General features: G+C 39.5%; 1 protein-coding gene across 2 annotated transcripts in view; it reads left to right on the top strand.

Moving 5' to 3' along the window:
• The window catches only part of NLK (nemo like kinase), a 59581-nt gene that overhangs the window by 23873 nt on the left and 8926 nt on the right, over window positions 1–26782 (top strand). For both annotated transcript variants that reach the window (XM_074595997.1, XM_074595998.1), the window contains exons 2-7: window positions 8371–8500; window positions 10047–10102; window positions 18875–18981; window positions 20811–20896; window positions 21781–21990; window positions 26613–26714. In XM_074595997.1, coding sequence (XP_074452098.1) covers window positions 8371–8500; window positions 10047–10102; window positions 18875–18981; window positions 20811–20896; window positions 21781–21990; window positions 26613–26714 — 691 coding nt within the window. The remainder of the gene's footprint in view (window positions 1–8370; window positions 8501–10046; window positions 10103–18874; window positions 18982–20810; window positions 20897–21780; window positions 21991–26612; window positions 26715–26782) is intronic.

Below are 26782 nucleotides of genomic sequence, written 5' to 3' on the forward strand. Positions count from 1 at the left end.
GGGAAGGTTCACTTCCCTCTTAGAACAAGCTCCATAAGCAGTTTTCCACACCGCCCTGAGAACATTCTTTCGTTATCTCATTTCTGTGTAATAATTGCCATGGAGTAGTCACAAACTCGTTTTTCTACCAGTTGAAACCATAGAACAATGTTTATGCATTGACCTGGATTCAGCAAGAGAAAAGTCACTACTGGCGTAGTCTCCACCTTGAAAATTTGCCATCAAACATGGTAGAGAGTTGCTACAGACCTATAATGCGTAATTGAAAGGGCTAAATGCCTGCCAGGATTCTTTGAGATAAGAACTGTCTTTGAAAACACTTTAACTAGAGTTCTGCATTGTATCGTTAATCCTTTCTGTAGTTCTATTACTCTTTAAAATGTTATTATTTCTGGAGTGATTAGCCTACAATGTAAATAGAAGCTACAGTTTTTGTAAAGTATTTTTTTCCTTGATATGTTTTATGTCAGACATTTTTTTAAAAAAAACTTTTAATGTAGTTTTTCCATATAAGAAGATGCATATATTTATATTATGTATAATCAGCAAAACCCCCAAGTTTTCTGCTGGCTGGAGGAACGGCCCTCGGGCAGTTCAGGAGCTGCAGTCCTGTTTCTGGCTGTGCCCACAAGCTCCCCGCATGACCGAGGGCCTGATGTCCCGTGGTGCCTCGTCTGCTGGAATTGGGAACCGCCACCAGAAAATCTCTCTGCCCTGCTTTCTGCCCCAGCCAGCGGCTCACCCAGCTGCCCTCCGTCACCTTTGGGCATCCTCTGGCTCTGGGATGGCTTCATTCTGCCCGCCGCATGTAGGTGTCCACCCTGCCTGTGTGGCGTTGCCCGGGTGGTGGCCATCACCAGCGCCGGCAGGAGGGACAGAACCAGTAGCCACTGGGAGCTGAACCCCTCTTCCCACAGCAGCTTGCAGTTACACTGGACAGCATGGTGTGAGACCACACCACCAGGACATCACTTGGGCAAGTACGGCCTCATCTCACCTTCCTGTTGAAAGGATAAAAATCTTTCACTTGAGATGGTGCTGTTACATCTGTGATGGTTTGGAGACACCGCCGGAGCAAGGGCTCCTGTGCTTGAAAGCTGTTCTCCTTCTTTACACTGGTTTCTTCTGGTGAAACAAGTGTACCGTTTTTCCAGTGAAAAATACTATCTGCACAGTCAGCTTGGTCGTTAGTGACACAGTACTGAATTACTGCAGTAGAGAAAGGTGTGAGTGGTCTGGTAGATTGGACTATCTTTTAAAGAAAAGATAAAACAAACCAAAAACTATAGTTGTTCTTGTTAGATAATAGGCAGGTTTGGATTTATTAGTGGATGCAGGACTAGATACGGAAGAATTAAACAAGATGGACTGTTAGTGTCATGCAGCCTTTAGTCCAGAACACGTGCAACATGTTTTGCTTAGCTAGAGAAAGTTTAGCTTTCAACATGATTGCGGATTTGATGAAGGATTTCGTAAAATTTTGGTGTCTGAAAAACACGGGCAATATTTCAAGAGGAACATTTCAGTATCGTATTTGGCATTCAAATAGATGTGTATTTGATTTTTTTTTTTTTTTTTTATTTTTTTAAAGAACCAAAGCCTGAAAAAAGACAGGCACCGCAGCCTCGCAGGACAGAGAGGGGATTGAAACGAGTTCTTCTGAGAACAGCAGTCAGTGAAGCTGCCTTTCTAGTTGTTCTCTCAATTAGCTCCTAGGAGATTTCCGTGCTTTTCTAGTTTCTCTTGGGGATATGTGACCTGATAGCATATTCCTATAAATAATTATTTTACTGCTATCAAAGTAGGTACTGTACACAAACACAAAGCAACGCTTTCAGGATGCTGTAAATACCAGTTTTTCAGGCAGGCTTTTTTCCTTCTTTCTTTCCTTTTTCTGTTCTTTGGAATGCAGTCCTGACATTTCTGATCTTCATAACTTTGATTGTTAGTTTTGTGCTGCCCCTTGAAGTGAAATTGCTGGTGAGTGGTGTAAAGCTCACACAGTAAGGCAAGGGGGTGAGGAGCAATGGGAAATTGTTGCAGCTCTGGGGGAAAGAGTAGAGGAATTGCTTTCAAGCTGGGTGTTACAGGTGATCAATACCTGTTTGCAAAGTGGAGTATTTAAAGGAAAAAAGAAACTGTCCTTCAGTATGCCACAGCAACCCCATGTAACTCATTCCTTTATCAGAGACTAGGACAGGAGCACCAGGAAAAGACCATTCACTTAAACCAATTTTTGCTCTATGGAGGCGTTTGAGAAAACAGAGGAGAGCAGACACACATCAGGCCTTGCTTACACAGCTGTGATGAACTTTAACAGTTCTGCAATGTGTTTAGCTTTTTGTTTGTTTGTTTTTTTCAAAAATGGGTCCTGCAACTAGTGAAAACGAGCATCAGTAAATCTGTGGTAGCTATCAATATGAATCAGAATTTTGTATTACTTGATTAACAACCAACCATTTAATGATGTGAGACTGCATGACAGCTACATCCATGGGAGAAGTACTAGAATTAACAGGACACTGATGTTCCATGGTGTCGGTTGCCTGATTCTCTTCTGACTTAACAGAATTGAGTAATCCTAGCGAAGTGTCATTGTGGATAGGGAACTAAAGAGCTCTGGCACTTTGGGGTACAAAGCACCGTCAGTTTTCTCAAGTGATGCTCAGCAACAGAAGAGGTTTGGGAACCAGTGCTCAAAAGTTTGAAGTATATATCTTCAATCAGAGAGAAAAAGATGGATATCCATTTCATATTTTGCAGGGTAGCGACTGAAAGGGTTTTTAGGCATTCAGTAGTTACTTTCATGTCCATGTCCTTTCTAAGGTTTTTTGTTTTGTTTTGTTTTTTAATAAAGGGATTAGGAATGAGGTTAGACAAAGTACAGGCTTAATACTGATAAGAAAAAAAAGTTTTGCAGTTTGTATTACTGTTCATGTGTAATTAACATCGATTTATGAGAACTTTAATTCAGGCAACTGTGAACTGCCTCATGACATTTTGCAGAGCAGATACAAACTTGCGCAACTGTAGATGGTGAACATTCATGTCTTAAAATTAATTTTCAATCTGAACTAGTTTTTGTAAAAGCTGACTGTTGGATTCATGTGATTGCATGCAACTAGCGGAATTTTGTAGCAGTACAGCTGAAGAAAGCGAGTGTATCAAATCCACCAGAAATCCTATTTACGTATCTTTTCACAATGACCTCCACTTCAGACTTTCTGTTTTTCATTTGTCTGTTGGAACTCCGGAGATTAACTTCTCTGAGTTTCTGTCTCGGATTCAGATTTTTAACTTTGAATCTATCACTTTCCCAGTCGTGCCCCGTATGGCCCCGTTGCTGCTGGTAGCGCAGCTCATGGGCAGCGGGAAGCAGTAGGTGGTGTGCGCTTGGCTGTGGCTTCCAGGTGCAGGTCACTTGACTGAGGTGACGAGGTCAGAGTGCTTATTTTAAACGCTTGTTACGGCTTGCATCAAAAATCATCACCGGCACAACTATACAGGCAGCATCATTGAAAATCAGCGAATCAAGAACTTTATAGGTAATGCTATTCTGTATTTTAACATTTCCATAATTTTGGACAATGTGAGAGGACAGTGGGATAGTTCTGTGCTTTTAAAATAGTGTATTGAATTTCAGTCTTTGCCTGAAAATGTTTTGGGTTAGTCTTCTAAATCTGAATTCTGTTACTCTATTTTAATATTCTATTAGAATTGGGAGTGACTATTTTAATCTGTAATTCAATTAAAAGGACACCTTTTGAGGTCTTCTGGTAAATTTGTGTGGAGGTATGGCACTGTCTGAAGAGTATATGTGAGTGTAGGTTATAGTTTTTAATAGTTTGATTTTTAGACTAAGATGAATGTTAGAGGTTTTTACTTGAAATTTATTTTTTTTTTTTTAGCTAGGACTATGTAAATAGATATGTTACTGTAAAAAGCAGACATTTGTTTAGTGCATGCATTGAAAGCACACTGTACCTAGTATTTAAATAATTGATGTGAAGTTTAGTTTGACGAGCAACTGGTCATTAAGACAAAGAGGGGATTTTCCCTGGAGCCCCAGGAGCTGCAGCTCCGCTCTCTGCTCTCTGCGGAGCTTGTGCCCGGGCAGAGCGAACTTGGCGCGGCTTGAAATTACTGCGCTCCCACTCCCCTCGTTAGCCCCAGATTGTACCAGCTACAGGCAGGACTGGTCTTCGCATGAATAATGACAAGAAATGCAACTTTGTCAGTTTTGCCTTAAAACATTAACAAGACACAACGTAAACTTTGAAACAAGGTGTGTTGTGGTCCAGCTAATCATCCATATTATTGCATTTTTCTTGTCAATTGCTGGAATAATGTATCTACTTACAAGATTTGGAAAAAGGCAGATAGGTAGTTTCTAAATGGAAATACGGTTAAAAGGTGGCTATTAAAAATAACTCCAAAGGGTCTTGAGTGTCTTGGTCGCAGCTGTGTCGCTGAGACTAAACCACGTGTCCTCGGAGATGTTTGTCACCAGGGAGGGGCAGCGGTGTCCACATCCTCAGGTACTACAGAGGTGATCCCCATTGCTCAACCCAAAGTGAACCAGCAAGCAAGTGGAAACTCGTTTTGGTATTTATTCCTCCAGCACATCAGTTTCATCCCATCTGCTGGTAGGTTGGATTTCAGAAACAACCCTGTCGCCTGCCTGAAATTCAGTGTTGTCTTGTTGGTGCTGCTGCCGCAGTGAGAGCTGAATGCAGCGAAAACCCACTGTGTGTGCGGTCACAGCCTTTTATCACGGCACACTCAAATCCCGGGGCATTTTGTCTAAAAACCCTCTAGGGTATTAATAATAAGGCAACACCTGAAGAGCAGAGGACTCTTAATACTTGCATTGTCAGTCCAGCAGTGTAGAATGTTCCTCAACAGGTTTGGTTATGGTCTTTTGGTTCTTACTAGTCTTTAAGCCCAAACTCAAAGGCAGACTATTCTTGTTCTTTTTTTTTTCTTTAAATAATGTTGGCTTTATTGATTGATTCATTGCATGTTGTTCAAGCACTTTTTCAATTTCTTGTGTCCATTTCATGTAGATGTGTGAATTGTATTGCACCTCTGACCTATTTATGAAATTTTAGTATGTCAAAAATACCTAAAATTTCAAAGCTGATTCTGATACGTTGAGTTATTCGCTTGTTACCTTTTCCAAAAGGGGTTATTCTTCTATGACTAATCAGAATGGTGGTGTTCTGTTGTGACAGTGCTCAAATTCAGAAGGGGATTGCTATAGATACAGCCTAAATACACAACGAGGAGCTTGAAAAGCTTGTAGAGCTCACACTGCGCAGGCAAGAAGCGCAGCGTTCTTGTAGAGCTTGTAGAGCTCACACTGCGCTCCATGGACATCAGCTTCCTCCTGCTGTAAGGGCAAGGTGATGCCCCGCTCTCAGATGACAGATTTTTATCAGTTCTGGAGGGCAGCACTTGTTTACATGTCTGTCTGCAAAAATGTTGGTTGTGACTTCTGATGGGTTTAGGTCTCTCCATTTCAGGTTCTATTAAGCTTAGGTAATTTGAGGTGAAAGGCAAACAAAAAATCTGTGAAGCTGCAGCTAATTTCTTCAACAAATTAAACCTACAGACAGATTGCCTTTGTTTTTTACATTACGCTCTTTTTGTGTTGTACAACCCCTGGGCATGATTGGTGAAGGCTTTTTATAGTCTTTCTTTAGAGAGAGTTATATATGTTTTTACCACACTAATTTATTACAGACAATAGAAATGCTAGAAGTAGATGTGAACTCTCTCAAGTAAACTGTCTGGATCTTAAGCCTTGTTTTATTCCACCTTCAAACAATTTGAAACTATTGTAGAGAATTGATTTGTTTACAATGTAAAATAGCAGTCGTGTCTATCTAAAGAAAATTCTTTTGCTGTAGTTATGTTTTTAAGATACGTTTCTAAGGTAAAATAATGAAACAAACCCATGTATTTAATTTTCTTCACCTTATTCAAAACGAATTGTAGAACGTGCTCTAAATGCGCTATAATATAGCATTAAACAAATTTTGAAGGTTTAAAACAGAATATTTTTCATAACCAAGATAGCTATTTAACTCTTGTTTTAACTGTACTGCTGCATATAACATATTCGAGGAAAGCGCTTGTGGTCTGCCCAGGTATTAACGGTCATTTGTGAGGAAATTCCTGTTGCCGGAGGTCTCTCAGGTCTTGCGTCTCTATGATACTTCCGTGTATCATCATTGCGATCCGCTACTGGAATTCCTTCCATAGCTGTGAATACCCTCTCGATAGCAGCTGTGCGTGTGCAGTGGTCAGCGATAGTGTCAGAACTCCAAAGGGAAAAATCAGTACTTCAGTAGCATCTGAAGTGTAATCAGTGTAGGTTTTTATGAATAAAATTGCGCAACTTTGTTTTTCTAGCAAAAATATATTTATTTAATTCCCAGGAATTAACAGCTTTTAAGTTTCGTTTTCCAGGTTAGAGGTTTGCTGGCTTGCCTTTTTTTTTTTTTTTTTTTTTTTTTTTTTAAAAAAAAAAACCCAAACCTGGTAAAAACTTGGCGAGGGCCAGAAATGCTGTCTCATAAAGAGAGAAAAATACTACTAATTAGCTGATCAGTGGTGCTTGACCTTGTGAGCAGTGGGAGCTCTCAGCTCATGCTGGGGTCAAATTTATATGAATTTGTGAGCCACTGCCTGGTACTGGCTCTGCTGGGTGTCATTTGGGATCTGCCTCCGCCATAACCCTAAAGCAACGCCAGCCAGCCTGAAATGTTGCCTTGCTGGTGGTGGCTAGAACCTTGTTGTGCAAATAGACTCGCTGGGGTTAACCCTCCGCTGGGAATGAAGTTTCTGTGCTGTGGGAGACGGGATTTCAGGCTGGCCAGTGGTGAGTGCCGGGTTGCATTAACAGTGGATTTTCTAGTTTTCAGAACAGTAGCTCTTCCGCTTTTCATTCCCTTTCTTTCCAGTTCAGGCTAGAGGCAAAAGCAAAGGTCCTGGAGAAAACAGGAAACATATTGTGAATTAGAAGACCTTTTCTTATTCTCTTCAGCTCTGTGTTTCCCACCACAGAAACAGTCTGGTATCAACTTTCCCGAGTACCCCTCCGTATTTAAAATATAAATACGCAATGGCGGGTAACAAGTGTTCTAGCCGAGTTGGGATAGTTCTCCTTTGACTCCAAACCACTAGTATCAGTGGCTGCTTCTGACTTTTTGGATTGATTGAATTGCTTTGTATTTTGAAGTCGGATGTGGTACTTGGAGATAAGGCAGATATTTGATTATCCCATTCTAAGTTTTTATTTAGATAGTTAAACCAACATGGAGCCGAGGTAAAAGAAGGTGCCTTCCACGTTGTCTGTAGGAGAGTCACATGCTGGACAGAAAAGCCAGCAACTTTTAAAGGACAAATGTAGTCATCAGGGTACATACCTGGATGTAGATTTTTATGTGGTTATGGCATTGCACCGAGAAGAAAGTTACTTTGGTCATCCCAATAAAAATATGCAGAAAAAAATTAAGGTTTCCTAACAACTGAAGATCTAGAAACCCTGTTTTGAAGTGAGGTTTGAGAAGCCTCACCTTAAAAACTGTGATTGGGAATTGAGGCACCATAATCTCCTTGCTCTAGTTTTATGGTTCTCATTATAAAATTCTATTTTCAGAATCTAATTACTTTAAATTAAAATACTTGCCATGTGCAAAGCACCTTATAATTTCTGAACTACTATACTTGCATCCCATAAGCTCTATGGGAGAAAGACAGGTATCATGTCTGTTTTACATGTGTGGAAAGTTAGATACCATGTGCTGTTGCTTCTCCAGATGTAAAGTGATTTAGTGACAGATCAAGTAATAGTCTTACACTTGCCAGTGTTCTCTCAGAATGGGATTATTAAATTTTTTGCCCTCTTAGGAGGGGAAGAAGAAAGCAGTAGACCCAGCAAAATCCAATTTGTGTAACTCAGAAAATGTTTTACTCTTAATAATGTCTTTTTTGGGAGGTGAAGGAGATGTTTATCGTCACGTCCGCTCCTCGGCTCAAGGTGTTGATCTAACTTTGAGCTGCAGCGTGCGCCAGTGGCAGGCAGTGTATGCACTGATGTGTCCAGCCACTGAGCCACCACCGAGCCTGTCCGGGTATGTGTATACATTCTCTAATCAGCAAATGATCACCCTACCTTTAGTACAGCCTCTGCCGTACAGTGCATAATGCCCTTTGCTTCGTACTTTTGTCCCTAGAAGTGTCTTCACATTGTTTTGACTCACCGTCTAAGTTGAGAATGATAAGAACTCTAAAATATTCTTTTCTGATTTAGAAAAATTGTCTAACAGTAGTATGTGATGTTCTAAATCTTTTATTCTGTAGGTCAGTAACAGATCCACGAGATGGAAAGAGAGTTGCACTCAAAAAGATGCCCAACGTCTTCCAAAATTTGGTCTCTTGTAAAAGGGTCTTCCGGGAGTTGAAGATGTTGTGTTTTTTTAAGCATGACAATGTAAGTAAATTCAAGTAATTTTGAAGTCTTTGATAAAACCTAATTGTAAAATGGAGCTATCTATAAAAGGAGTCTTTTTTTTTTTTTCTTTTAAGTTATAGAATATCTAAAATGCTTTAAGAGCTCTGTAATTTTACGGTAATCAGATTTCCTGGAAACTCAGATATTACTGTTGCAAACACTATAAAAAATGAAATTATCAAGAATCTAAGGATATTCACAATTTCCCTTCCAAAATATTTGCAAATAGACAGGCAATACACTTCCACCTAATCTTATTTCAGGCTTTAGATAAATGTCAATCTGCACAAAGCTATGCCAGCTGGAGATGCTTTCACTTCCCAGCTAGTTCTTACTCCATCTTCTCTCCCCTCTGTGGGAGTTTATTGCTCTCAGCTCTTCTAGCAGAGGGGCTGTACAAGCACTCCCAAATTTGCTTTAGGTAAAATCAGCCAGGATAAGTTAAAATATTTTAAGAATTATTTGAATTGACCCATATGGTTGTCTGAAATGGATCAAAAAGTACTTACAGAAATGGTTCCACGAGAGGAGCTGGGGATGTGGTAACCTCTCCCATGGGTGAGCAGTAACGAGCGCGTTGGGAGTGCTATCTTCTCCTGGCGGGATGGGACCAGGAAGTGGGTATCTGCTTCAGAACCTTATTTCCTTGCCCTCCCTCCTGTTTTAAAGTTCACTTTTTTTTTTTTTATCTGAGGGTATCGTATTCCAAGATTTTATTTGTGGTTAAGCCTTGGCTTTAGATAAGCGCTCTTGTTAGTGGGGCACAAAAGAGTTGACCTGCCTTGTGAGCTTGCACCAGGCTGCAGAGTCCCACCACCACCACCAGCCCTTGGAAGATGGAGTCTGGGACAAGATTTCTTTTGAACTGGAACCTTAAACTGCTCCTCACCAGGGTCTACATTATGGAGATTTTACTGAGGACTATAAAATTAGATAAAAGCATCTCTGTAAGCAGTCAGAAGTTGAGCCTGATAACTGCTGAAGTTTGTGTACTTCACCTAATGGCCATAGATATTCCCAGGACAGGATCTAAACAGACTACTCCAAGGTCACATTTTTTCCTGTGAAAGGATGTAAATTCTGTGCTGCTGCTTTTCTACCTTTTTGCTTTGCACAGAGCAGTGAGCTTCTGACTCAGAATGTGAACAACTTCGGGTTTTTTAATTCTACATGGAAGCAGTGTATTGCAAAACTCTTAAGATGAAAGGCACAACAAAGTGTAATATCTTTTGCTTTTGCATTTCTTTGCTAGAATTACTTCTTTCAGATATTTTATGGTTACATGTATTTTTTAAATAAACCAATTTTTATTGAGTAGACATAAATTTATGCTTTTAAGCTAATACTTGAACAGCTGGAAAGAGTTTCTTGAAAAAAAAAAAAAGACACATCCTTAGTGTACAGAATAACTGATTTGGTGGGCTATTAAATGCACGTATCTAGTGAGACAGAATATTGGTCTGACTGTCTTTTCGAAAGGGATTTGTTTTGGGGATAGGTCGTGATCTTGTGTGGTGTTTCCTAGGTACTCTCTGCCCTCGACATACTCCAGCCTCCACACATTGACTATTTTGAAGAAATGTATCCTAAATATAAAATAGAGCTTCTTAATTGAGGTAGGTGTAATTTTCATTAGCTTAGAAACTGCAAGTAGTTGGTGGAATCTATGAAATAGAACTGCAAAAACCACGAGCCTGTATCTGAACAGTTTTATTTAAAGAAGTGAATCTCTACTGTCAAGAACTCTTAGTTAATGTCAAGATTGGAGGCGAAAGGCTGCAGGATTGAAGAGGAAGCTTTGAATACATAAGAGCCAGTAAATGCAGGGCATTGTAGTATTTACCAACAGATACTGCTGTACTAATGGTGATTCCCCCAAATATTTTTTTGAAAACTATATCCAGTAATTAACTTCCTCTCAGCTATTAGTACCTTAAAATACTTTCTGGTGTTTTCAGAGAGTGCCACTCTCACATCCTTTGAAAGCATGACTTTTCAGAGCTGTTTCAGCAGCCTGGTTGGGTTGTGGCTTTCCTTGTTCAGCCTCTACGTTGATCAAGAGACGGGATTTCACACAGAGACGTGTGCTGTGTAAGGTGTCACTGATGGCAAAGGTACATGCTGTCTATGGGTAACTGTGTTATGAAATTGAATTTTAGTACATAACTTGACATGAGAATGTCATGTTTTGGTTTGGTTTGTTTTTTTCCTTTTTTCAAACTTTATTTGGATTATCTTCTGGCTTTGGCGTCGGGAATGTCTTAATTCTTAAATACTGAAAAGCCAGTCATTGAGCTGGCTGGGCTCTTACTGACTAGTTGGAAGAGAAGTTCTGTGGCTTAAAGCAGATTGTTTTACTACTTACTCGAGATTTTAAATTGCTAGAAATTACCTTACTGCAATGAGTTAAGTACAGATTTTCATAGTACAGAAAGCATATAGAAATATTGTGAGATTTAGAACAAAAAAATATTTTAAATAGGGCTAATTCTGTTCTCTGCAGAGACTTTACAGACCAGGAATCACAATAAAGATTGCCTGCCTAGATGAATCCCACTGTCTGTTCTTCTCTTTATGCCATTTTAAAAATATAACATGCCAAGATCCAATCTTTGAGAAGTTTTTAGCTAATTAAAAATTAACTCGATACTATTTTTTAACTTGGAAAATATTTGTTTATATTTTATTTTTATGTGTGTAGGAAAAAAGCTTTTCACCAGACTCCTACCCATAACAGTTTTAAGATTATTTGCAGAGTTTTATACAACATGCTGTTAGAAACAAAATATCCTGTTAGACTTCACTAAAAGTGATATTTTAGAGAGCAGATAATCAAATATCCTAACACATTGACATTTCCATTATCAAATTAGCATTTCGGGACAGGGATCTGCCACGCAGCTCGGGTCGGCTAATAGACTTCCCTCTTTTCTGTGGAAAACCCCAAAAGCGAACACTGAAAATTAAACTCGGTGCTGAACTGTTGAATGCGAACACTTGAATCGTAGTATATTCAGTTACGTGTCGTCTCATTAAACTGCTGCTCCTTTTACAGCTTTAGTTGCAGTCTTTCAAGTTTATAAATCACAACCCAATTGTGCAAATAAAAACTTCCTCCCCAAACCAAATTGTTACCAAAATCTGCTTGTAAATCAGGCAGGGTATAATGAAATGTCTGTTAAAAGCTAAGTAAGCTGCCAGTCAATTTTCATCTAAAAACATACGCATATACATTCAGGAATATAAATAAAGTGTTCTGATTGAGGATTTGTGTTTATTTTCTGAAATCACGTAGTTTTCATACAATCATAATTGGGACCTGAGAGCTTTTCCTGGTGTACCTGAATGCATAGTAATAGTTTGGTTTAAAAAAATCAAAAACCCTTGTCCCACATCTGTCCACATGGTGTGTTCTGCTTCTCCTACAAGCAGCTTTATTATCTTGGTGTCAGTCTTCAGTGGAGCTGCTTGAGGTTTGCGTGCACCAGCTTACTCTTTTGGTTAGCCTTTGGAAGGTTGTTTTTTAATTACTGATAGGTTTTAGCTGCTTTAGTATCACCCACTTTACCAGACAATTAATGGGCAGAAAATTCTTTATTTTTCTTTATTCTTTATTTTTCTTTATTTTTAGATAAACTGAACTTTGTGAAATGTGGTTTGATCTATTTATAATACCGTGAATTGACTGGTGGAGAAAGTAGGTGTATTTTAAACTCTGTGATTTTAACCAAAGGACAGCATGATTTACAGATTGGTTGAGAATACTGCTCTACTATACTAGGATTTTTTCATATGAATGTTAGATAAAGCTCTTAAATTTTGCTTTGCCATTTCTTTCATGTGAACAGCATATGAGTAGTCTTCAAGACCTGCAGTTTGGTTATTTGCACTAGTTCAGTGCCCTTGTTCTATAACGAGTCACATGAGCTATAAATCAGATCTAGGTTAAGGATTACTCCTTCCGTGTAATTGTATAATCAAGAATATCTAAATGGGATAAGTTTACTTTTATGAGCTGAGCTACTGCCGAGTTTTGTATATAAAACCAGAAATGTTAGTTTCCTTCATGGTTAACTCATTTTAAGTCATTCTGACTAGTATTTTATAGGGCTGTCTTTTAAAATTATTTTATTTTGTTTGAATTTCTTGACTCTAATATTGGTAATAGAAGACTATTTGCTTTGTAGTCTTCTTTCTCCTTTCTGTTGAAATTATTGCAGGAAGTGCACTTATGACCCTTAAATTCATTAGAAGAATGAATGAATAGGTGTTTCAATTTATATGCACATTTTTAATTGCATGTCCTTCTGCTTACTGTAGTGTAAGAAGAACAGATTCATTTTAAGAAGATCAGGTAACTATATTCCGTATTTGGGGGACGTAGGTGTAAAAACTTCTTCTGTTGATCCACTGGTGTAGTTCCTAAAGATAGAATGACGTTCTGTTTTTACAGTAAGGTGTATTGATCAGTGATAAAAGTGTAACGAGATTGAGTTGGTACTGCTTGGTTTCCTTTATTCTTTCTAAGGAGTTGTAGTGTCCTTTGGGGGAAAATTAAAAAAAATAGTAAAAGAATGACTAAAATGATACGAATGATGTCTTGCAAATGAACTGGTAGAGTTAGTTTCAGTTATTCAGTGTCTCATAGGTACTAGCAAGAATTGCAAAGTGTCTTTTGTAAAGAGGACTCATCATAAAACTGACTTAAAATTTTGATGATAAACTAAAAGATTTCTTAGGAAACTAGTGATGAATAAAGGAATTTTAATCTAGTGAGATTTTTGTTTTAGAATGCAAATTCTTTGCAAACTCTTAGATTGAGATATAATTTCAATGTATAATGAGGTTTTAGATTGAAAATCTTTCTGAGCATTTAACATCTTACACAGGTATTGATATTTTTGCCGCTATCACCTAGTGCAAAAATGAATCACTAATGGCGCATATATTATTCTGGGTGTCTGTCTTGAGAATATAAATGAAAAAGAGGTGATTAGTGAGTTTTAGGTTTTATGTGTTTGTCATTAAGTTCATCATTAAGCTGAAGTTCAAGGATTAGTATAGTCCCTAAAAGGCTATGGGCTGCTGTTCTGCAGCTGGTGACACAACAGTTTCTATTGTTGGGTCGGGCAGAATTGTGACGTAGATTCTCACTAGATAGTAACGAGCACAGAATAGCTTGATGTACTTTTTGCAGGTAGTGAAAGCGTGGTGGTGTTATTGTCAAAGCAGTAAACTGCAGGAGAGAGAGTCCTAGACATCTGCTTGAATAGAGCGTCTGCCAAAATGCCTCTGTTCTCCTATAACACGAGGCTCTTTTGCCGTGGGTTAAAATTTTGATTTATTCAGCAGTGACTTTTTAGTACCTTTATTCTAGTATTTGCAAAGTCTAGTTGGATAATATCGCCTGGAACAGAAAATGTTTTCCCTAGTATGCACTGATAGGAAATAATTTCTATCGAGAAGATGGTGTACACATGGGAAAATACCAGGGAGGTTTTAAAGTTGAATATCATGTATTGTTAGCAGTCATCTTTCAAGTAGAATCTGCTGGCAGTATGTGCCTGGCTGTCAACAATTCGGTAAAAATAGACTGAAGTTTTCTCCTTGGTCTCTTTAATTTTAAACCGTTTATAGGTACTCAATAAACTACCTTAATTCCTAATTTAAGGCTTCATTTTTGAACACCCTGAAATGACACGATGAGAGAAGGTTTTAAAGTGTTAACTTTGACTTCGTAGTCTTCACAGTGTGTTTGACATTTGGTGTGCATTTTTAAAAAAATCTGTTTTAAAAGCTATTTGTAGAATAAATTATCATTAGTAGTTAGTAATTTGTCCACAGATTTACTACTGATTAATCCACGTTCCCCCTTGCACTGTTTTGCTTTTTTCTACTCATGGAAGTATTTGATAATTTTACTGCATCTGCCTGTAAGCACTGTGAAATATCAGAGCAGTGATCTGCGAGAAGTGCTTTGTAGCACAAACGCATTTCCCGTTTGAACACCAAGTTCAGGTAACCTCAAGACCAAATACTTAAATAACCAAATGAAATTTTGAAACTAATGCTGAAGTAGTGGAGTTTATTTTTGTACTGTGCAGCCTGTGCCCTGCGTACCTCCGGGGAATGGCTCACCGTCCCGTGTCAGACTCGTGTTTTACTGGCACCGGGGAAGCCGTACGTCCTGCTGCTGCTAGCCACAGCGCACAGCCAGGAGAACGTGTCACCACAAGCCTGGACACAGTCTGGCAGGTGCGATACGCCAGACGTATTCGGCTCTCCCAAACAGAGCTTCCGCAGCATTCAGGCTTTGTTTTACAAATACCTAGATACAGTTATTTAGATAGGAATTTAGTGATTTTATTGTACCTAGTACAAAATATGGTGCTACTAAACTGCAGGTGATTAATACCAATGCCAGTAACTCCGAGGCGACTGATGAGATGGTGCTTCTATGGAAGGCTGCCGGCTCCGGCTCCTCATGAGTTTTGAAGCTGGGCAGGAGTGGGGAGGTGGGAGCTGCTGCTTCACCGAAGTGCTTCTCTCGTCGTACCCCAGCTCAGTTAGGTTGAAAGGCTGAATTTTCTCTGTATCAGGAACTCATCAAGAGCTTTGATGCCCTTACCTTACACAGAAGTAAGATTCAGATGGAGTTTCAGTATTTTCTTCCTGGTATGAAAAACCGTCGTCTTTATTTTTTTCCCCTGACTCCAAACCCGCCTCCCTCCAAAGAGCTTCTGCTGTCGCTCCTCTGTGCTCTTCGACACGTGTCATAGGTTGCCATGTCTACATTGCATAATTAGAGCTGACTTGATGGCAAAGATATCAGTAATTTCACCTATAACAGAAAACTCAGCAAATTTTAAGCATAAAAAAATATTTAGACAGGCATTAGATATTTTTTAATAATTGTTGCACTGTTTTTTACATAGACCGGGTCTTTTTTTTCATGTTTTGGGTATTGATGCAAAATGAGGATGTTATAGAAATATTTCTACTAGGAAGTTATTAAGTCTGCAAAGAGTTAGAAGAGAACAGAAGTGGCATCACAAGCTAAGCTTGGCATGATCCTAATGAAAAAACAAGTATAACTAAAGTATTCTAAAATAGGAGAGAACCCCTTGTCCACCTTTTATAGAAAATTCTGAAATATACTAGGAAGAGTTTTTGTTTTGTTTTGTTTTAAAAAAGGCATGTTTCTTACAGTATCATGCAGATAGACACCTCCACTCCACTGTTAGAAAAATAGTTTATAGAATTGAGTTTTGAGGTATGCAGAGACCTAATAAAGACGGATCCAAGTCGTTATGAGAATACCACATCACAGAGTGCACTTTATTCCTTTTTAAAATTTGCCTGTCACTTTGTAAAATTTCCCAACTCAGCGGGTCTCCCAGTCAACAGAGTAAGTGAAGTTCTTTTGTGCCGTGCATTTGCCTTGATAATTATTCTGAAGCAAATTGGTACATTTGTAGTTCTAATTTTATACAGCTACTTAACTAATTACTGCTGTCAGGAGCAATTTTTATCCGGTAGTAACGTTCAGCTTAGCTGCGTGTTACAGCTCCAGTGACCACCTCATAGCCAGCGTATTTTATGGTTCGACCTAAAACAGAGAACTGCAGGTACCTGTTTGAATAGTTGATTGAAATCCCACAGGGGTTTTGTGGTTTGTTTTGGCTGAACGCTTGTAGTTCTGGCCGGAGTGAAGTCATTGACCCACTTCGGTACCAGCTGTTTAAGACGCTGCCACGTTTGTAAAAGGCAGGAACATGAAGCAAGTGCTGCTTTCGCTCGTGTTTAGAGACCCTCATTAAATTATCTAGAGACAATAATCAGATAGCTGCCGTTCAAGTTAATGGCACCTCTGAGCCCCTGTCAAGAGAGCTTTATTTAATGCGCAACAGACCTGGAGTGGTGCAGGTGCCATTTCAGGCCCTCATTTAATTTAAGCTGCTTTAGTTGGCATGGCAACTAGTTGAGACATCTGGGAGACATTATGCTCGGGATTGAGATTTAGGAGGATTTGTGGCGTAGCAAAACAGGAATCTTATCATAATAAAGTGCAGAGTAATGCTTTTGGATTTTTTTAATATTTTACATTAAAAATGAAATGTAAAGATTTGTTGCAGCCATAAGGTAAAAAACAAATTTTAAAAGGCTGGTATAAATATTTAAGAGGGCCTTTGCAAAAGGCACGGAAAAATTAGAGGACTAGAAATTACGGTGCTGCGGGGTTGGTTTTTTTCTTTATGAATTCTTTATGAATGCAGTTCTAATTTGAGGTCTTTTTGGTCAAAAAGTTGGCAATACTTAATTTATAAAATTAATTTCTGTGTGGTGTGCTGATGGCAGATGAAGAGTTTGGCTGCTAGGGATTTGGCCGGGTAGGGTTCGCAGAGCAACAGATGGAAGGAGAACATTGATTAGGTAAAGAAGAAAGAAAACATAAGTTTTCTCTAGATCGTTCTAAGTGCAACTTGACCTGTGCTGATTAGTTGGTGGTAACAGTAAGAATGAGTAAAAGTTTCTGCTGAAGCTGACTTGCTTACTGTGTTACAGAGAGAGAATTTTCTTAACTGAAGTCAGGGTTTGCGTGTTATATTTTGGACTTGATGGGTTGCAGAGCTGGTTCTAAGGAGCATGGACCCAACTGCTGGGCTCCTGCAGCATCGCGGTGAGGTTTCACGGGCAGCTCAGCTCCTGCAGGTCCCAGCAGATGGTGGTTGGTGGGCTGGGGGGGCTGAGAGCTGGTGCCTGCTCTGCCCTGGACTGAATGGACCTGCTGCACCGAGCGAGGCGCGAGACCGGGGCCCAGGAGATGCGGTTTTATTTCGAACCCTCTCCTTGATCTTTTGTGTGACCTTGGCAGCGGGTAAAACCTCCCTGCCGCGGTTCTGTCTGCTCGGGAGGTGCAGGGCTTGGTGGGGCTGGCCGTGCTGGGTGGTAACAGCCCACACCATGCTGGGAAGTGGAAGTTCAGTTAACACAGGGCTACCGTGTTCTACCCTCTTCAGTCACAAATGTAGTTATAGCAGGGATTTTCTTTTTTGTTTCAAATATGACTGGTAAAGGTAACTTTGAAAGCAGTAATGTTTCTTAATTATCTTATGAAGCTTATTTGATGTGAAAGTTGAAAATTCTCAGTATTGCAAGTTCAGTCCTTGAAAGTTGAGGTGCTGCAGTTTTGGTTTAAAGTCTTGTTCTGAACCGCAGCTCCAAAATCAGAACTTACTGGTGGTGCTCGTGAATGAGGCAGAGCAGAGGCAGCGTCTCTGCCGCCCGACGGCTCTTCAGCGCTGGCCGCAGCACAAGCGTCTGCCACCACCTGCCCTCAGCAGCCCACGGGCGCATCCGTCTGTCCTACCTCAGAATTTATCCTAATGACTTTTGCATGTGTTTTATTACTGTAACATACTCAGGAAGCCGACGCTATGATACTGAGTTTGTGGGCTGAGGTGTGCTGCTTCTCTCTTCTATGTTTCTCCATTTTTGAAACATTAGAGTTTTAGGATTTTTAGTGCTTCCTGAGTAAACACAACACCCTTCTTAATCTGCATTTTAGTGTAAGCCAGAGCACATACAGGTCTCTGTATCTTCAGGTGTTTGTGTAAATTCTCAGTGAGCGTGACTGTTGCTGTGTTGTGTGTGTGTGAGAGCGTGTGAAATAGTGCTTTCTATTTGGGTTTTGTTTTTTTTGTTTTTTTTTTAGTTTTTCCTCCAGATAGAAGTTTGGGGTTTTTTTTCTTTTTCTTCTGCTGTTACAACTTGAAGAGGTTTGGTGACTGGGATTTGTATGGCTGTGTATACGATGCTTGAGAAGGTAAAACAGAGGGTACTGGGTAGGTTTAGGGAAGCCCATGTATTTCTGAAGGTCTGCATTACTGCTGGCGTAGCAGCCTGCGGGTGCTCGGGCACCCACTGTCAGGGGCTTGCACTTGCCAGTTTATCTGGTTAAACCATGTTGACGTATGTCCACTGTGAAGATGCTACTTTAGTTGCTTGTAATCTGTGATTTACCGATCTTCGGGAAAAATTTAAAGGTTTCAAGATGTCATTAATTATATTAAAATTTTATTTTGTTTTCTGAGTCGTAATTTGACTTTGGAATAATTTTGTAATAACTATCTTAATGCAAATGCTACTTTATTGAGTAATCTCTTTTCTTTCACAACCCTTTTTTAATTTTCATTCTTGTAAGAGTCTGGAGACTTGACCTCTGTGAAGAAGCTTTATTCTTTTTTCACTCGATAGCTCTGACCTCTAAGAGCTCAGATTCACAGGAGTTAGAGTAAATGTTTCAAGAGATGTGCTGGACTTTCTGCTTTTGCCTTAACTAATAAATTGAAGATATGTTGTCACTGAATTGATGCAGAGTGACCTCCATAAGATTATCGTCTCTCCTCAGCCACTCAGCTCGGATCACGTCAAAGTTTTTCTTTACCAGATTTTAAGAGGTAATTTTTCTTCTTTTAAAATTAATGAAAATTATGTAGTAGTTTAATTTTTTTCCCTGTGTTTCTTAATGTATATTCTCAATGCATCCTCATCTGGAATAAGTTTCCTGTGGAAACTTGTTCTTTTTATTTCATATTATGAATAAACAGCAAACATTAATTCTAATTATAAGAATATGGCAGCCCTGCTGCCTTCCATCGTAGTCACGGGTAAAGATGGCAAGATTTACACTTCAGCTGCAAAGGCTTTTTTAATGGCCCGTGAGAGTTTTAAGGTGGGGATGTGTGTCTGAACAGTTCTCTGATGCTTTTTGAATCAGAGTACAGAAGTCACACCTAGTCTGAGCCAAACTGTAAATATATGTAACTAGATCTGCGTCAGGTATTCTGGAGAACAGTCTCGTTTAAATTGTTATGGAACGGTCCACTAAGGTTTGATTTTTACCTAAAACAACTTACCATAATACTAATTTTAAACTTGATTTATTTTTTTTAGTCCATTTAGAAACTTTTATCCAAGAAATGAGATTATTGTGCTTATCTTTTGAACATCTGATCAGTGTTAGTCCAGTTGCTTTTACATTGGCTTTATTTGAGTGTTTTCACGGGAATAAGCTGAAAGCAAACAGTCAGTTTTATCTGGTGGTAAATGAATAGTAGATTGTATTCATAAAAAGCAGAGCAAAGAAATGTAAACTATGTTGAGAATTAGTCCCAGGTACCTGTTGTGCTAGAGAAGAGGCATTTCCTTTGTGACGTCCCCAAGGACAGAAGGCGTTTGTGCCTCTGTGATCGCTGGTTTGGTGTCTGGGGGAGCACTGTCCAAGCGGCAATGCACAACTGCCAGTTAAGGTTTGTCTGGGAGTGACTTGAATTCTCGTCCCATTTGCCCAGGCATTTGAGCTGAGAGCTTAGTGTTCCCCAGTCTAATGCTATTATTTATTTTTGCTCTAGCTGACCTCTAGCTGACCCTCCTTGAATTATAGGCATTTTTCCATTTTCCATGCTGTGGCTACTCCTGTAGTTCACGTGCATAAACAGCGTCACCTTGGTATCCTTTGTGCCGCTCTGCTTTCTAATGGGGTGCTTTCTGCATTGCTTTCTTTTTCTTAAAAAGATCAGAATTACAGCTTCAGGGGCTGTGAAAGCACGCAGGAAGCATAGGTTATCTTTCTTTCCTAACCACCTAAATGATAGAAACATCCCCAACGGCTGTGTCAGATGTCCTCAGTTCATTCCTTCTCTAGCTTTGAATTTTTGCACTAATAAAGTTAGTGCTGGGCTTTACTGTCATTTGGGCCTGTATTCTCTTAGCCTTGCTTTACATTATCTGCTGCTGGCTTAGGAGGTTTTGCTTTGAAAAAAGTTATTTAAAAATATATATATGCAGATTGGCTTGGGTTTAATCTGAGTTTATTTCTAAAGTGCAGCTGTGACCTAGGAAATAGTTAAGTCAAATTTTAGTGCTGTGGAAGTTAAAATTGTCAGTGGGAAACAGAGCAGTAAGAGCTACATGTCAATATTCCAGTGTTGTGATTAGCAGAGTATCCATGTCATAACCAGTGAGATGCTGTTTTGGTTTGGGTTTGTTTGTTTTTTAAAAAAAAATGCTTAAGTTACTTGCTCTGTCTAGTTTGTATACTCCAAAAGTTTTATCCTTTCATTGAGTGACTGAGTGTATACTAGAGACGGGGAGTTGTAGAAAAAATGAGCCAATGGCAAAGTCTTTGCTGATCTGGAGTTGTGAGACCTTCCAGGAAAATGTTGTCACCTTAAAATTCTTTTAAAAGGAAAAAAGGTATTTATTTTAATTTCATTTAATATTTCAGGTCTGAAATATCTACATTCTGCTGGCATTTTACATCGAGACATTAAACCAGGGAACCTACTTGTGAACAGCAACTGTGTTCTTAAGGTGCTACTTAAATTTATTGAAAATGTACATATGTATATGCTGTTCATTATAAATCAGTTGTTATTTTTTTAAACAAAGCATTTAATATTAACACTTTTCCTGAAAGTCATTTTAAAAGACAAAAATCCCACAGGTTCTTTAAAAATTATAAATGAAACCGATGTCTTCCTTTCCCCTTTCCTCCTTCCCTCTCCCCAAATCTGGACACGGATGGAGCTGGCTCTTTGGTTTGACCAGGGGGTGTCCCATGCCCCCACCGCTGGGAAGGGAGGCAGCTCTCTGGCCCCGAACTCTGCCATTAACTCCTTAGGCGTAGGAAATTTTGGAAGGCTTGGGCATGTTGTACAGCTGTGCCAAATGTCACAAAAATGAGTTTTGTTTACACTGATTTGCTAAGCATTCTAAATGTGAAAATTTTTGTCTGTTTTCTTAACCCTTCTGGTTCAAGACATTTTAAAAAAATTCTCAAAGCCGAAGTGAGTAGAAGCTGAATCTTTCTGTAGCGTTTCCAGGCGTGTCATGAACTTATCTGTTTTGGGGTGAAATCTGCTTTGGGGTGAAATATTCTGTACTCAGAGGTTGGCAATACGTATTGTTTTTTTTAGTGTAAAGTTGTTTACTCTCTTAGATTATAAATATTGTAATGCCAACTAAAAATGAACTGTGATTTCAAATAAAATTATAGGAAATTTAAATGGATGTGGAATGAAGTAGCATAATTTCTTCCTATTTCCCTCTCCCTTTGCTTATGCAGTTACAGCAGATTATCTGATTTATTTAAATGCTGGTTTGGAATTTCCTGCTTCATTACCAGAAGGTTACCTATTTGAAATGCATTAAGTGTTTTGGTTATTTTAATTTTTTTATTTACCTTCTCAATTTAGATTTGTGATTTTGGATTGGCCAGGGTGGAAGAATTAGATGAATCTCGTCACATGACTCAGGAAGTTGTCACTCAGTATTACCGAGCTCCAGAAATCCTGATGGGCAGCCGTCACTACAGCAATGCTATTGACATCTGGTCTGTAGGCTGTATCTTTGCAGAATTACTTGGGCGAAGAATATTGTTTCAGGCACAGAGTCCCATACAGCAGGTATAATTAAATTTCCCTTTAAAATTTTTTCTACTGCGTAATTTCATGGAATCAGTTACACGGATGCGTTTTGAACCTCAAACTTGCTTTTGTTTCGCTTGGTTTACACACAGGCAAAAAACCAAGGTGCTTTGAAACACTGAAACGATAACTTCCAGACAGTATTAAAAGTAGTGGTTATTAACGTTACCCTTTGAAATGTGTATTTTTTTTGTAATCCCCTGTAATCTGCTGCGGTACCAAAGCTTGCTGTAGCATTTTATTGAGATATAAGGTAAAGGTGATATAACTGGGATCAAGCTTTTTGTAACAACTAATACGAGAAAGTTTTCTGTCAATATGGAACTGTATTGGCACTTGAACTATTTAAACTGCCAATTAGCAGTATTGCTCAGACTGCTTCAATTCAGTAATGGTCAAGTGGGTAAGAAGGTATTGAATGCTTTTCTATGTCATACAGCTGTGGCTAGGTATAAAAACACGAGATGCACCAGAATCCTTCATCACCATTCCGACTGCAAGCAAACTAATATAGTATAAATATATCTCTAATAATTTTGAAGTGCTATTTTTACAGTAGATAGAAGATAATGTCTGCAGCAAGATATTAGAGATGGCTGCATTTATACTTCTATCTAAGAGAAGGAACAAGATGTGCTGGCATAAAAATGTTTATCTTCAGTGTTGTTACTATTCAGCTGTAGATTAGAAACTACGTACGTTAAAATTGTGATATCATGTGTATTGATTGACAAGAAGTAAAAACACATTCCAGACTTTTGTTAAAGGTGGCATTCCAAGCTCTGTACTTCTCTTGTTTGTTTATAAACGTAGCTTTTTCACGGGTTTGAGAGACATGTACATTAGCATGCTGTTTTCAACATTCATATGTTTAAAATGTTGTTGTGTTCTGTATATATTTTTTTCAATGCTGTGTCCTGTCTAGTGGTTCCTCTCATGTCACCGCAGTAGCATTCCCAAGGAGGGACTGGCTGGTCACTCTAGGCAGCACTGATACCTTGTCTGAGCACAAAAACGCGTCCTCTTCCCAAAATACACCCCTCCTGCCCTTGTGCAGAGACTGCTCGGGGAAAAGCAGTAATGTAATCAGAACTGCTAGTTACACTGACAGCTGTTCAGTTGAAGCCTCAAAAATATTTAAAATCTCCTGATTTTCTAATCTTTGGTCTTTTGCTACACTGAAGCTAAACATATGTGGGATTTTAATAGCCTTGGCTATCCTTCTTGAAATTTAAAGTGCAAAGACATCCATCAGATGAATCTAGACTAGCATTATGGGGTTGGGTTTTCTGGGTGGTGTTCATTTTATTTGTTTGAAAAGTTGTATAAAGTTGTGTAAGAGTTCCTAGATCTTTTATAATCCCTGTGCGGTGGAACGGGTTAAGAAGTTACCACCATATATATATATATATATATATTTCAATTATGTTCTGAGACATTCAGTGCTCTGCGAAGGTGGGCAGCATGTGGAAGTGCCTGGGGGTAGTCAGTGTTAGGTCTGTCCTTATGCCCGCGCCGTACCGCTCGGTGCAGCCCGTGCCCGAGGCTGGCTGTCCCGTCCACTGTGGGGTTGGCCAGGCCAGAGCAACTCTGAAGGCAGGTAGCCATCATCGGGCTGAAGTTCTCCTGGGAAAAAACAGGGAGGAGATCATTTTAAAACTGACTGTACTGGGATTTTTAACTCAAATCTCTGATCAAGAAAGTGAACAAAGCTTTACATTATAAACCAGATTGAAACTGGTGATTTTGTTATTTTAAACTTCGGATAGTATCATGCTGAAAGTGATGAGCATACCTAATTTGCTTGTTCAAGTTACAATAGCTAACTTTTGATAAGGGTTTTGCGGAATTTCTTACAAGTGTAAGAAATGAGATAATCTAGACTGATGCTTAGAAACACTTTCAAATACAGTATTTCATAACACCTCATATTTTTGCTTTTTACTGATACTATTTAGAATAGTCAGCATTTTTGTCTAATACAATCTTTCTATTTCCGTTTAAAAATGCATTTTTAAAGGTGCAAATACAAGTTATTTTTAGCTATATGTCCTGAAACATTTAATACATCTAATTTTATCTCTTAGTGCATCTGTAGTGCAGGAAGGGTGATCTCTGACTTTCTACCCGTCCGTGGGAGCAGATGCCTCTCTGTGCCTGCTTTAAAGCCGAGTCTGCACACTGGTTTGTAAAAGACGGGTTACGGTGTGCTAAGTTTTAACCACCTTCCAAGGTTAGCCAGTTCCTCTAGTCTGATTTTGCTGATTATTATTTAATCCTCCTTGAAGATAACCGGTCACATGCCTGAGGCGGAATCCCTTTGGGAGGGTGAATGTGAGGAGGACGGGGACGCGGGCAGACACAGACAGCCTGGGCGGCCGCTGTGGCCATGTCACATACGGGCTGCGTCCCAGGAGAGGCCTCAGACGCCGGCACGCGTGGACGTTCGCACTGTCACACGTAACCCTGGGCACCGCTTTATATTTCCGACCTCGGCAGAGCTCACCGGGGCCGCGCACGGCAGCGGGAGGGGATACGCAGAGCGAGGCGGTCGGTGCTGAGGGCTGACACCCCCTTTCCCATGACTCAGAGGGGGCCGGTGCTGGTTTCCCACTGGCAACCTTGAGATCTTCTCATGAGATGCATACCCAGTTGGTTGTAGCTAAAAGGAGCCCAGTGCCGCGCTCCCCTCCGTGCAAAGCAGGGCCCAGACAGCGGCAGCAGCTGGGGGGCTGGCTTGGAAAGGGCACTTCTGACCCCAAAATACTAACACAAGAATGGAGAGGCACTGTATATACCCAAAGGACTTGAAATTCACGCAACTGAGGTCAGCTGAATTAAAAATTAATGTTTTGTAACATTTTTTTCTATTTTTACACTAAAATTTCAAAATATATTTTGTAATATTTTAGAAAAATATATTTAAAGACTGATAACATGCATTTAGCTAAATGAAATCAGACCTCTTACCAAAACTCTTCCGTGAGTGGATTGGAAATGTATGGGCTAAGACAAGAGAATTTATATCTTGAGAAGTGTTAAACGTGAACTTTCAGGAGATCGCTATGGAAATTGTTTTCAGTGTTTTTTCTTGTAACCATTAGAATAAAGTGTGTGTATTTATATCCATGTCTATATATATATAGGTATAAACATATATTAACATATCATTGCTGTGTGCTTCAGGGGTAGTTGACTGAAAAATACAGGTGTTGATGCAGTCTGCATTCCCTGATACGCTGGTATAATTTATTACGTTACTTTTTCTATTTTGTAAATACATTGACCTTTTATTATGTAAGCTCCATGTGTCTATTTCTCAATTACATATTTTCCACATCTGAAAACCCCAAGGTTTGGGATTTTTTTTTTTCCCTCTCTAGTTTCACACTTCCTTAGGAAGGTAGGTCCTTTGCTGCCGCTGCTCTATGGAGTTGTGCCACCCTGGCGGTGCGGTGCCGAGGCAAACGGGAGCCCACGCATCCAGCGCGAGTGACACCGGGCGTAGCCAGAGCGGGGGTGCTGCGGGAGAGGGGGGCTCTCAGCCCCGGCTGAAGAGCAGCACAGCATGGGGTGCCACCAGCAGCCCCAGCTCGCAGGGTTGTGCCACCGGTCCGAGGGCGACTTTCACGCGTACGAGGCCTGTGAATGATGAGAACGGGCTTATTCTCAGAGGAGAGCTCTGCGGCCGCTGGTTAGCACGGGCAGATGCTGGTCACGAGGGAACCTTGGAACTGATCTCACCTTGGAACCCAGGAACTGATCTTACCGCTGGCAGACCTGTTTTGGGGGGGATTTTTGTTTTTTTTGCTTGACTTGTTTGCGGTTTTTTTTTGTTTTTATTCACTAAAGGAATATACACACACACTTTTGTAGAAATCAGGTGAAAGCTTGCCTGTTGCTTTCCAAAATGACAAAGGTGAATGAAATGTCATTTCATTTGAGTCCAGTTTTTTAAACACAGCATCATTGTTGCTCTTTTTTAGGTACCTTTTCTTTTCCTTATAACCAGCACCACTCCTTTCTCTTCCTCTGGTGCTGCACAGAATATTTTTTAAACTTTTCTTCTCATATATAGGAACTCTTTATATAGTATGTTTGTACTAAAGTTCTGAGGGTTTTTTCCCCACTTTCTGTAGTTATTCCTGTTGATAGCAAAATATTTTGTGTAAAGTAGTAGTTGACCTGGTTTTTTTGGTGTAATTTTGTGTGGTATATTGGTATGTAGTGCTGACGTTCAGTTGAGAATATTTGGGGTTTAGAATGAGTAACACACCATTAACAGTACTTAACAATTTTCTTAATGAGGTAAAATTGACTTTTAAATTGCAATAAAATATTTTACTAAACCTGTAAACAAAAAAACCTCCCAGACTTGAAAATCAGCTTCTGTTAGGGCTATTTCAGTGAAATTACAAATGTTTGTGTTTGCTATCTACTATATGTATACGTTAATATTTGTAATTTACTATCTGTAAAATAGTGGTTTTGAACTGATTCGTACCTTAAATGTGATTCGCGTTAGCTTAAGAATCTGCTGTCATAGTGAAATATATAAATTTATGTCTAGGATCTCAAATGTGTATGTTCTGTCCCTCCAGCTGGATTTGATCACAGACCTGCTGGGAACCCCGTCGCTGGAAGCAATGAGGACGGCATGTGAAGGCGCCAAGGCACATATACTCAGGGGTCCTCATAAACAGGTAGAGCTGGAGATTACTGGCCTTTTTTTATATATGGTCAATCCAATCCTTCCCTCAGCCCCCGTAAG

Source organism: Larus michahellis, chromosome 7 (assembly GCF_964199755.1).
Source record: "Larus michahellis chromosome 7, bLarMic1.1, whole genome shotgun sequence".
Taxonomy (NCBI): domain Eukaryota; kingdom Metazoa; phylum Chordata; class Aves; order Charadriiformes; family Laridae; genus Larus; species Larus michahellis.